The sequence below is a fragment of the Pteronotus mesoamericanus genome, unplaced genomic scaffold (genome assembly GCF_021234165.1).
Source record: "Pteronotus mesoamericanus isolate MK-2021 breed Mesoamerican mustached bat unplaced genomic scaffold, CSHL_Meso_final contig_20, whole genome shotgun sequence".
In the NCBI taxonomy this organism is placed as follows: Eukaryota; Metazoa; Chordata; class Mammalia; order Chiroptera; family Mormoopidae; genus Pteronotus; species Pteronotus mesoamericanus.
The window spans coordinates 88,622,307-88,635,721 of NW_026555085.1; the positions used below are offsets into that span (position 1 = coordinate 88,622,307).

At 35.8% G+C, this 13,415-nt stretch overlaps 1 protein-coding gene across 2 annotated transcripts in view; it reads left to right on the plus strand.

Annotated features, from left to right (window-relative positions):
* Positions 1–13,415, plus strand: part of ADGRG6 (adhesion G protein-coupled receptor G6) — a 128,259-nt gene that overhangs the window by 67,059 nt on the left and 47,785 nt on the right. Inside the window, exons 5-6 of one of the 2 annotated variants that reach the window (XM_054570045.1) lie at positions 7,526–7,594; positions 9,916–9,999. In XM_054570045.1, coding sequence (XP_054426020.1) covers positions 7,526–7,594; positions 9,916–9,999 — 153 coding nt within the window. The remainder of the gene's footprint in view (positions 1–7,525; positions 7,595–9,915; positions 10,000–13,415) is intronic. The other variant, XM_054570044.1, reaches the window with a different exon arrangement.

Genomic DNA, 13,415 nt, shown 5'->3' on the forward strand with positions numbered 1-13,415 from the left:
ATTACATATATATACATTCATAGTTACCTTATACATATGTATATGTATAATACATATGTGTATGTGTATATATATGTATAGTTAGCATTAATGAACCCTCACTTTATAAAATGTTATCTGCTCAGCTATTTATAATAGACATTTGATTACAAGCCATATTTTTTCAATCAAAGCTTTTGGTCCTACCATTTTTAAGTTTTCTTTATGTCATAAAACATCACACAGTTTACCACCCACAAACGATAGTTATAATTATCATGTCTCAAATAGAAATGTTGATACCAGGCCTGAAACAAAAGAAATTAATGTTACTGTTTTTAATCACATAGGTGATACAGTAAAAAGCTGATTTGTGTCATCCTGGAATGAAACTTCCATTATGTTATTTAAATAAACAACCACCACTGAAAAGCAGTTGGTATTAAAGATCACACCTGTCCATTTTAGGAAAATCTTTGATAATCAGAAGTTATCATTTTCTTTGAACTTTATTTCTATTTACTTGAAAATGAGCTTTGTTATCTGTTTCAAATACTCTTCTATTTATGATTGCTTTTTGAGAGACTTTAAATATGATGTTGGAAGTAGCTAAATGCAAAATGCTTAGAGAAATAATACTGTGTAATATAATTATATTAAAATAGACTTCTATCAAATATTCTCTAGTTACACAAGTTAATTTTGGAAGTCCTTATTTTACTACAGGACTAATCAAACACAAAATGTAAAAGTTTCATTATCACTTTTGAATGTTATATGACTAAATCTACGGTGTAGATAATATATACTTTTTAGTCACAGAATTCTCATTAGAGGAGAAAAGAAAGAGCCTAATATTAAGTAATTTGTATGTGACTTCGGAGGGGATTCTATCAGAAATTTGTTCCCAATACTTTGAACAAAGCAGGACCCCTTGTGAAGACCTGAGGCCACCTCCCCAGTCGCCATGACCTGTGTTTGCCCTCCCGGCCCGGGGAACCCCTGTCACCTACCGTTCTGTGCGGGTACCGCATTTCTCCATGCGGTCCTGGCGCTCCTGCAGATGTTGGGAGGCTGTTAAAGGGTGTCCTTTGAGAGCTATTTCCTCGCGGGTTGTTGGAAAGAGGGTAAACCACGACCCTGTTCCAGGAGGAGACTGGGGAACTTTGTAAGAGCTAATGGTGTTCCCCAGCTCCTCTTGGTCTGATTGGCTGCGGAACACCTTCAGGGATTCCTGAGGAGTCTCACTCGGTGAGGAAATTGAGAAGGTCGAGCGTGTGTGTTTGGTGTGGGATGGTGAACGGGTGGAGCAGGCAGTGGTGCACTGCCTGCATCCTTAGTTGAGGGGCTTGTTTTTCACCATATCCTTGTTCATTATGAAGAGTCATAACATAGACCATTTAACATTTGTCTTTTTGCGGGGCAGCATTTGAGGACTCTGGCCACCACTCTTCCTGCGCCCCCAAAAAAAAGAAAGAAAGAAAAGAATTTGGCTAGGTATATGAGTAACAGCTAACAATTTATGGTTTAATTGAATATATATAATGTTCTAGGCACTGTTTAAAGCACTTTTCCCATATTAACTCACTTTCTACAACACAGCTTTCACAACGTGGGTTTTATTATTAGCCTCATTGTGCAGAAGAGAAATCTGAGGCCCAAAAACCTTAAGGAATTTAACCAGTGTCACTTCATGAATAAGTGGTCAAGCCAGGAATTGAACCCAGAGAGTTTGGTTTTAGAGCCATTGATTCTTAAGCAGTGTAAATTAGACCATCCTTCAGAATAAGAAGGACTGGAAAACGGGACATAGCCATAGAGGAGGTGGGCTAATTCTTACCCAGGTGAGACTGAAGGCTCAGGAGCCCTCTCTTCTGGCCAGAGAGCTTTCTGTGGGAAAATGCTAGCTTCCCAGGGTGTTAAAATGGTATTTGTTTTAAACAAAATTAATAAGGTTTCTTTCCTGCAATGCTTCCTAGATGTCTTAATATAATAAAATGCGAGGGATGTAAGTGTGCAAGAATCCCTGACTTTCTTTAAGAAATCCTCTAGACCAGGGGTTGACAGACATAGAGGGCCTATGGCAGGCCATCTGTTTCCGTGAAGTTTTACTGGAACGCAGCCATGTGCTCTTTTTTTAAAAATTGTTTTTAATAGTGCCTTTAGCACTCCTTTTCCAGCCCTTGAAATTACCGGAATTCATCAGGTACATGCTCATGAAGCATAGTCATCTACAAATTTTCAAAATGACTTCATTCAAAGGAGTGGTGCAAGCTTACTTAATCAGTGATTTGAATTCCTTTAACTTTTATGGTGGTCTTCCTGACATTCCAAGATGACACCGAACACCCGCGTTTCATAGATTCAGATATCCTGGACTAAGTAAGTTTCAGGAGTCATAACAGGAGAGGGTGAGGGAGTTTCCTGCTGTTTAATCATCAGCTTTGGGAGTTGAAGAACCAAGTCACTTATTAACTGACAGGAAATACCTGTAACACAGATTATATCTAAGCCTATTAGCTAAGCAAAACTTCAATACATGAAAAAAAAAGATATGCTCTATTAACATTTTAACCTTTCCTTTTTCCCAGAATGCCGTAGCTTGCTGTTTATGGTACTAGTATTTTCCAACAACTAATGATCAGTACAGTAACCAATGGGAAAATAGAATTTCATGCCTAACATTCCACTGGCCTGACAATGTCTATTAAATATGAACTTTTATTTCAGAATCAACTTGTGGTAGAAAATGAATAGATTTTTCAAAAGGTCTATCACTAAGTAAATTTGCCTATGAAAATAAGATAGTAGAACAGAACTAACTATATTTAAACATCCTATCATTTGTTTCAAATACTCTAGCCCTAGTAAAAGCAACAAATGTTTCAACAATTTTAGAATTGAACTGTTTTTGTTTTCCTAAACAATTCTAAGCATACTTGGGGAGTATACCTTAATTAAAAATTTTTCAATGTTTTCTTAAAAACATGGTTAATTTTATCAGTCTTTTTCAGAATGAAATGTTTTATTTAGCAACAGTTCTTTCTTATTATGTAGTATCATTCTTTTTCTTAGAACAATTTCGGTAAACCTATTCAGTTTTATGACTTCCATGGACAGACAATTTTCTTTGCTGACTCTTTAATTATAGGTGCAAGTATTTGCCTGTGTTATGATTCAGGCTTAGATACTGGCCGGTGTCCATCAGTTTTCACCAAGAACAGACAGTGCCTTCTCCGCCAGTTTTATTTACTTTACTGCTGACTGCTCCTTCCTGAGGTGTCATCCAGTATAACTCAATGAATAGTCTCAGTTCAAATAAATTACATTTATTTAACTAGATTTAATAAGCACTTCCATTTATTAGCCACTGTGGTTATAGTGATAAGACACAATTTTAAGTGCCCAACTTTGTTGTTATTCTTTTCTAGAAATGTTTGGATTTGTACCAACTTCTGTTTTCATTGCCAAGATTTTGCACTTAATTACTAAGGCACCCTCAACTCTCAGACTCCTACCCTTTCATTTTCAGTCATTACAGCTCTGTTCTTCATGGTCCCCACACTCTGATTCATTATTGGCTCCTTTCTTTTACCCCTAACAAATTTTTGACCGACATTTTTAGATTACCAAATTATGTATAAACACTAAAGATAAAATCACTTTATCTTTACAAAGGACTTTATTATTTGGAAAAGCTTGAACTCTTTATGTGCATAAATGGCCTTCAGAAATAATTTTATTTGAAATCAATTTACTTATGGAAAAATTGTAAAATTCAACTTGGTACAGCTGCAAAAAAAGAATTGAAAGGGATTATTTTTTCCCCATTGTAACTCATGCTAAGGGTTCATTGCTGTTTACCCTTTATTTTATTTGTTATTTGGATTATCATTAAATCAGGTATGAGGTGAGTTGTTGGCTACACATCAATCTTTTTTTTACCGCAACTCATGTAAATAAATGGTGATTCCTTTGAGTAGCATAATTTTAGAAGAAAGACAGAAAAGAAGGATTTACAGCTTCTCATCAACTGCCCCTATTCAGTGATTACAGTGTTTCAAAGAAATTTGGCTTTAAATTTTGCAGTCGACATTAAGTAAATTCCTTTAATAGATACCTTTGTGGTATCTATAAAAATCAATGAACATACATAGGTTACATTCTGAAAACAATTCCTTGATGATAAAGATGCTAACTTTATCCAGGAGGGAGAATTGTCTCACTTTGCTTAACTCTCTCCTGGTTTGTAAATATGTTGGCCTAGGAAAATTGATAGCAATAGTGACTTTTTATGCAGATATGCTGAACATGGAACTGGTTAGAAATTTTAAAAATTACAGCACTTTTTGTATTTCAAGTATTTATGTAACTTGGTGTTGTAAGATTTTCTTTATCAATATAATTTCCCTCTAATAATATTCGTCACTTGTATTTATACTATCCCCCCAAATCGTCAAATTTAATATCTATGATTGTATTGAATCATCATAAAATAGTGTTTATTGAGTATTTATAAAGCAATCTCCATTTGCTAAACTTTTAAGTGCCTAAGGAAGAACACCTGTCAACTTAAATATCAAGAAATAAATGCTACAGTTTCCCGTGAAGAGGTTGTCACAAATTGAAATTTATACTTGTTATTATACAATGACATGGACAAAATCTGAAAGAAAATTGTCAAATATCTTACTACAACAACATAACTCTTCTGGTTTTCTTTCTTTATTCCCTCCTCTGAGCTCTTTAATATACCGCTGTGGAAATGTAGTTAGCAATAAAACTTCTTTCCCACAACAATGCACCCTTATCTCCCTTTGTCCTCCGGAGATACTGTATCAGGGCCAGAAGTGGCCTGGGGAGCCTTTGACTGCCAACATTGTGTGCAATTTGAGAAGCGCAGGAACTCAGTCCAAGGTTCTCGTCTCTTGCCTTTTACACTGGCTGAGATTTCCTCAGTCATTTTGAATTTTGAAAGCTTTTTAGTTTCTAAAAGTTCCTTATTAACATATAAGTATCTAGAGGAGAAAAGAAGTCCTGCAAAAAAGGGGCATAAGTTCAGTGGGATGGGAAAAAAGAATGGGCAGAAAACTTTCAAGATAAAATGCTACCGCAGTTCTGTCTAAGGCTGACCTCAACTTCTGCCTCCTCAAATGTTCTTTTTTTCGTGGTACACTTGTCCAGGCTTTCAGTGTTTAAAAATCCCCCTCCCTGTCTCTGCTTCCTTTCAAAGCCAAGCTTCCTTTCTTTGCATTCACCCCTCGAACAAACATTGGCAGTCTAGAGTGCGTGGTTCCCATGCTCCTGAAACTAATTTCTGTAGAGCTGCTACCAAAATTCCAGTGTAAAGTTAAAGGTCTTCTCAGTCTTTATCATTCTTGACCTTTCTGGTGCAGTTGATATTGCCACATCTTCCACAAAACATTCCTCACTTTAATTTTGTGAAGCCACGTTCTACAGGAGCTATTTTTACCTTCTCAAATCTGTAGCTCTTCTAAGAAAAAAAAAATCAAAGCATTGAATAAAGGGAGATCAATGGCTGCATCCTTATCTCCTCTCAAATCTACACTCTAACTCCAGCGATCGCAGACACAGCTGTAGCTTCTGTTGGGCAGTGCCTGGCTAGACCTCTTACAAAATCGTGTACACCTGCCAGGGACCCAGGTGTCTCATAGGCACCACAGTTTCCATTACTGGACTTACTGGTTAGCCCACCTCAGTTTGCTCTTCTTCTGGTATTCCCTATCTCATTTTAGGAGATTCTTATGTGCCAATATCTCAAACTGAAAACCAGAAAAACATCTTCTTCCCTTCCTTTCCCTGTTTCTCAAAGTCCCTGAATCCTATGCAGTCTATCTTCAAATGTCATGTATCTATCTCTATCATCATTTATTCATGATACCAACTCTGAATCATTAGTATTATTCATACTTCTTGTATCTCCCCTCTTTTAAATGGTTATGGATCCTCAAAGGTGTTTTCAGATTTAAGTCTAATTTTCTCACCATGTTCTCTTAAGAATTTACAAGGTGAGCAGTTATTTATCATTCATTCGGTAATTTAATCAATAGACCTTGAGCACCCACCTGCCACGTGGATGGGATACACCATCATTAGCAGAGTCCCCGCACTCTACAAGGCCTTATCCATTACCTACATAACTGATCATTGATACAGATTTTCTACAAATATCCAGTAATGCCATGTCACTTGTTTTCCCAGATCTTTTACTGCCTACTTGGCATATGTGTTTCAGTTACTCTGTCAGCTAGAAATGTCGACCTCTAGACTCTTATTCCGTGAGCAATAGTGACTCCATATGTTCTTCACAGTTTTCCTTGGTAATGGATTGTGCCATTCTCCCTTCTCACCAAGCTGCTGGTCAGGGCCTCCTTTGGGCTACGAAACACACCAGTCAGAGAACTGTGAAGCCGTTCCCCACTTACGCCTCGCTGAGAGCAGCAGCGTTACCTCCAAATGTTCTTCTGGCCTCTGTGCCTTACACACTATAAACAGTCAGTGAGTTTTTATTGAATAAGCATGTAAAGATCTGTAATGAGAGCTTCATGACAGTTAACATCACAGACTTGCCTATAGGGTTGGGTCTTTCTGAGGTAACATGATTCCTTGGGCCAGGTGCCTGAGGCAGTCAAGAATAAAGAAGCTCTGCGTCCTAAGATACCATTAACCTGGGGATGCTCTCTGTTTATGCACACCATTTACCTAGACATCTTTTCTTAGTTCATTTTTTTTGTACCTGCTCTACTCACATGTACTGTTCCCACAGGAAAGTTCCGAGAAATGTTTAAACATTAGAATGGAATCACTATTAGAGAAATGCCCTTTTAAAATTGAATGTACGTATTTATGTGTGTATTTGTTTTTATTCTTTTGTCTTTATTTATAGTGAGATATGCTTTGTAATAAGTTTAACCCATCTTTCCTCTTCTCAACCTGTTTGTAAAAGTCTGTCCATTGTCAGAGGGAGAGGTAGTGCAACAGAGAAAACCCACTACTCCTACTAGAAAAATCAGCTCAAAAGTTGTTTCCTACTGAGAATGAGTCAGTAAAAGCTTGAAATAGATGCAGAGACCAAGCTGATATCACAGAAATGTATTTCTGGAATTGCAAATAGCAATGCATGTTAGTGTGTGGGAAATGAAAATGTTCATTTTATGAGTATTAATAGCCAAATTTACTTTTGAAACTTATCTTTGATGTTTGTATTATTTCATTTGTATGAATTTCCACCAGAGCTGTATAATTTACTATGTGAAAAGGCCCTGAACTTTTCACACAGGCTTTTCCTTTCATGTGTCTGTGGCCAATAAATGGAGTTAAAGATCTTGAGGGATATTTTAATAACCTGATTTTACACTTGCTGGGATTAAGACACAAGGACTTTAAGAGACTCCCTTAGTGTTGGGGTATTACTGGTGGACTCTTCTAGGGCTGTTCCTATTATACCAAACGTGTGATTTGTGATTTTTTTCTGGATAATATTAACTCTTAAGTCAAACTTGTATAATCCTCTCTGTTGATCAAGGTTCCTACCTGGTCCCGCTTCCCGCAGCAGAACTAGCCAACTGTGCAGATTTGGGGACCCTCTGCCAAGGTAGGGAACCAGCGTCATCCTCTGGAGTCTCTATGTTTTCTACTTGCTATTTTGGATAATGTGGTTTTTATTGTTTTGATTTTTATCTTAATTTTCTCTTGGGGAGCCAGAAACCAGCAAAACAGAAGGATTTCTGGATGTGTTTTAGTTCATGGGTGCACAGAGAAAGAATGAGTTCGCTTACTGGATGACCACTTTGCCATAAAGCACTGGGGTTTTTAGATGTGAATGATAATATGCTTATAACCAAGGGTTGATTTCATTTTTTTTCCCTCTTTGCCTTCTCAAGAGTAGTGTAAAGGTCCAGTGTAAATTCAATCATACACTCTTTTGAAAAAGTATTAATGTCTAAAAATCCAGGAGGAAAATTAAGTTGAATATTAAGTTAAGTTTAAGACAAGGACATGAGGCAATTTATGATGTACAATATAACAAATACTAAGGTGAAATAATTATACTGAACTAACATTAATGTAACTTTATTAATTATGCATAATGACTATACTATGATCAGCATTCTAATTATAGATTACGGACTAAACAGTTGCATGCTAAATAATATGTAACGAAAGTCTCATAAATTTTAAAATAATAATTAATGTATTTTGCTTTAATTTTATTATTGCTCTTCTTAATTTCCCATGACCCACTTTCATTCATTCATTATATTAAATACTTCTTTTTGAAGTAACATGTTCTATAAACCACACTAAGAATCATGATCATGCCTTTTGCAAAAGCTGGATCTCTTATTAGGAGGCAGATGGCAAGGGTTAGAAGTGAGAATAAATGAACAGAAATTGAGGGTTTCTTCTGTGGTTCCAGTGTAGGATTATGGCTATAATTCATTATTATCTTATTTCCTCTCCAAGACATGGTTCTTGATATTATCAATGGATACCTTATGAAAACAAAATTATTAAGTAGTTTCCATGCACTCAGTGTAGTTTAAAAGTAATTATGTGAAACAGAAAAAAATATTGCCTAGTTCAAGATGTAAAGGTTTTTAAACATTATTTATTTTATTTTTCTTCTCATCTGAGATACCTATAGTTCTGATTTCTTGGGTCACAGGACAAGATGCCCAGTTATTTTCTTCCTCTTGTGTCCTAAATGACAGAAAAACCACGTTCATGTTTATTGATGCATTTTGCATTGAGATAAATATAGCTGTTCATAATTTGTTTAAAAGACTTCAACAGGAATCCCCATTTTAAGTATTACATACCTCACTGAAATGGAAAATTTTTCAGTTAAGAATGCATTTTTTGAATCAAGGAATTTAGTATTTTCTAAAGACCCTTTACAAGGTAATTCTTTGTGTATTCACTGAAATGTTTTAAATTTAGGTAGTTTTAAAAATTAGAAATACATAACAAATGGTTATTGTACTTTGAATGTACATTTAGTACAAATATACTACTAGGATAAACTAAAGGAAAATTATGTGTATGGTTATTTTACTACTTATACAGGGGTTGGCAAAAGTAGATTTATAGTCATTTGTATGGAAAAAGACATGCAGGTTATGATTATTACTACAGCTTTATTAACCCTGTTTCATGTACTCACAACTGTAAACCTACTTTCGCCCCACCCTGTATAGCTCCTTCATAATGCCTTCAAAAAATATTTATCAAAGCATTGCATAAGGATTTAATCTTTGAGAGTTTGAATAATATCAGAAGTGCATCTATGGCATAATGCTTTAAAAATGTCTCCCCCCAAAGGCTTGTCCATATGGAATCCATTTTGTCCATCAGTGTTTAGTAAAGTAATTGGGACCTTTAAGTGATTGATTTAGCCTATCTTTTTATTCTCTTTCACTTGACAATATATTTATCATCTCAAGGAGAAATATGTTTTTCTCTGAGATTTTGTTTCTCTGTTCTCAGTCAGTCAGGAAGACTGACTTAGTTCGGATAATTTTCAAGCTGATGGGTACAGTAGAGACTGGCTTCTCTAACCTTTTCTTTTTACACACTTAGGAAACTGAGTTCTAGAAAAGTCGAGTCATTCTCAGTGTGGTTGTCAGCCTGTTGATGGCAGAGCTGGATCTAGAAGCGAAATGTTCTTTCTCCATTCCCTTTATGCCAGATCCAGACTCTTGCAGTATGGTACCACAGGCCATGTGAACTGATTCTTACTGTGCTGTAGAACGCATTGCTTTATTTTATGCATTATAACCTGTTGTAGTTAGTGGCAAAAAGTGGTTTCTGTTCCTTCTCCATATATTGTCGTGAAATAATTATATATTGCTCATCCATATTAACTGTCATGTACTCCTTGCAAAATTACATCTTTCTCATCTTTATTAGCAGCTACTGTAAACTCTCCTAGTACTAGACCACCTACTGTCATCACTAACATGCCTGTTACTAATAGAGTCGATAAACAAAGGAATGGTAAGAAACTATTACCTTTTATATTTGTAGTATATCTGATGTGATAAAAAAATACATCTTAAGGGTGGAAGGATCTAGTGTTTCAACAAAGCTCCTATTATTGAAATCAACCAGTACATTTGCAAGACTAGTAAAAGAAAGAAATATCACTTGGTTTTCCTGAGTTCTTCGTTCTAATGACCACTGGAATGAGTTCATTTCCAGTACTGCTTCCTTGTACTTTTAGCTAAAATTTCTTTCCAAAGAAGTTTTATGAGAAAGACATTTAATTAAAAGGAATGAATTTATATTATGCTAGAGATCTCAGAAAAAAAAATTATTTGTGGCATTTTGTCAGATTATTCTCTTTAGGAAGCTACTTTCTGAAGATTTTATCATTTCAAAAAGCTAATTTTAGTAATTTCACTGAAGCCAAATTTATGTGTAAATACATGTGACATTTAAATAATTTTATATGGCAATAATTTGCTCTCTGCTTTTATTTGCTGAATAATGGTTAAAATAGGATTGTCCATCAACTAAATCATAAATCAATTTTTTTACCGAATTCAGAGAGAGAGAAACATTGTTTTGTTGTTCCACTTATTTATGCATTCATTGGTAGATTCTTGTATGTGCCCTGCCGAGGGATCAAACCCACAACCTTGGAGTATTGGGATGATGCTCTAACCAAATGAGCTACCCAGCCAGGGCATAAATCAATTTTTTTGTTCTTATCTGAGGATATGTTTACTGATTTTTTTTTTTTTAGAGAGAGAGAGAAGGGCAAAGAGAGAGGCATCGATGTGATAGAGAAACATCGATCAGTTGCCTCCCAAATCCCCACCCCACCCCTCATGGGGGCCAAACTAATAACCCAGGTATGTGCCCTGACCAGGGAGGGATCAAACCCAAGACCTTTTGGTGTATAGGACAACGCTCCAAACAACTGAGCCACCTGGCCAGGGCATAAATCAATTTTTGATTGAAAAAAACTTCAAGTAACTACCAGTATGTCTTGCCTTTTTTATTCATTATGTGCTTTTCTATTTATATTATTTGTAATTTGCAAATATAGCAGTTACATAACACAGGTGAGCAGGGGAAGTGCCTGGTGAATTGAGCTATTAGTTAATCTGTTGCCTTTATGGATCACATACGTAGCCTTTTGGTAATTCAGAGTAAGTAATTTCAGTTTCTTCTGAAAAAGAGACATTCCAGTTAGGTGACCACACCATTGCTTCAAATACCGTAATATTCTCAAATATGAGGTATTAGGAACAAAAGAATTTTCTCAACTCCAGTCATTTATGTTGTGAAGCCAAGACATCTGTAATATATCACCAGAGACCAAAACCCAGAGAAGAGAAACCCACATAGTTCATTTTCCTTTTGGCTTTGGGGTTACATCAACTTCCTCTGTAAGGACGTTTAAATTGAAAGTATGGAATATTTTACATGAAATGTAAAGGGTTATAAAGACATCGATTCAGGGAAGTGTTTATGGTTATTCTGGTAGTTACACCAAGGAGATTTATGATGGAGCAAAAATTCCAGCAGCCCCCAAGAAAGCAACAGCAGCTGAAGTTTCCAGTGCATATTTCACATGGACGCCAGCCAGTAGATGGGAATATTATAATTCCAACTAAGTATTTCGCTCTTTGTATGAACATACAAAGAGCCTCTGTGGCATTCTCCCTTCAGGACTGGCACATCCTCTGCTGCCCAAGAACATTTATATGATGCTTCAGAGGCCTTGACTTGGTGGAGTGGAGCTGTATTCACTCAGTCATGTCATTTCTGACATTCTTGAAGAGAGCCTTGTTTAGTTCCTCTCTCTCTGCGTCATAACTTTCATTGGAGCGCCAACAAAGCAAGCAAATGTTAGAATTAGTTGAAATGGTTTGATTTGACCACATTAAAAAAAAATTCTAATTCAGATGATTCTTGATAAAAATATAATACTAACATTTGAAAATATTTGAAAATATTCATAGGTTGTCACATAGTAGCAGTAGCTCTATGCTCTCAAACTTGTGTACTCAAATTTGTGTACCTTTTTTTTTTACCACATCCTTGAACCACCTCCACTCTCCATTTCATAGTTGTTTTTTTCCTAAGTTGGCTCACTTTTTTACATAAGCATTTTTATTTGCATGGGAAAATCAATATCATTATTGTAAAATGAAGCCATAACCACTTGTTTTAAAATAGAAGTGAAAAATAAATATAATGAAAACAATGTTATTGGAGTGTCCCTATATCCTATTGCTTTCTACATCTCAGTGCCTGAAGCCTTTATTATCTTTTTAAAAGGGGATGATAAAGTGTTAGAGATAGATGATAACCTAAATAAGATTTTTTGATGTAATCAAATCTGGAGTAATTGAAAAGTGAATTACTTGTTTACCTTATGAATAAATGGGATTTAATGCTATGTCTTGGACTAAGATCATTCACGTACTGTCAACAAGTTCCGATACACATGTTTTATTCCTTGGGAAATTGATATAGTAAACATTCTCAGGCCTATGATCCGATATACAGGGTGGGGCAAAAGGAGGTTTACAGTTCATATGGAAAATAATACAATAATTAATAACTAATAATACAAGAATAAACTCTGTGCTTCATGTACTCACAACTGTAAGCCTGCTTTTGTCCCGTCCTGTACTAGAGAATCTAGATTGTTTACTCTAAGAAAGATAGGCACAACTATCTTTCTACTTTATCTGTTTTTTTTTTAAACTCTTGGCGATCAAAGAGTCTTACCGAGTTCATCAGCGGTGAGGGGAGAGGGAGTAAAACTGGTTGACAGCCAGAGAGATTTCTTCAATGCACTGTATCAATTAAATGTGCTTTCCTGGCTTTTGTGAAATGTTCCTATTTTTCTGTGCCAAGTTCTTTTTGTTGTTTTCAGTAAGACTTTTATCCGCTACCTCAGATTATACACTAAGAAAATCTTGTTTTGTAAGCTACTTTTCATAAACAGATATTTCAGGAAATAATGGATAATCCAGGCATTTCCACAAATAACTTTTAACCTTTTCTATTACATTCCCAAGAAAAGCTCTTTGACTAATTATTGTTTTCATTCAAAATTACATTTTCTATACTTGAAGCATCACTCTAGTGCTACTGAATATCAAGCTTTGGTGAGGTCAGCAAAGTTAATCCCAAGTAAGGAACTGGCTTTGTTCCCCTTTATTGTTGGCTTATAAATACAGATTGTAACACTGCTTCTAGTTTCTCACATACGTTTAACAACTGAGATGAAAACTTCCGTCTCAGGATATTTGTATAGCTCTAGCCAACAGTCTAGCTTTGAATGGCAGGTGTCGTATAGCAATGGTGGGTATAGGATGAGCCAGACTCCAGTCACATTGCACACGCCGCTGTCGTATCGTAATTGTCTCATCACTGGTTCAGAGAAATAG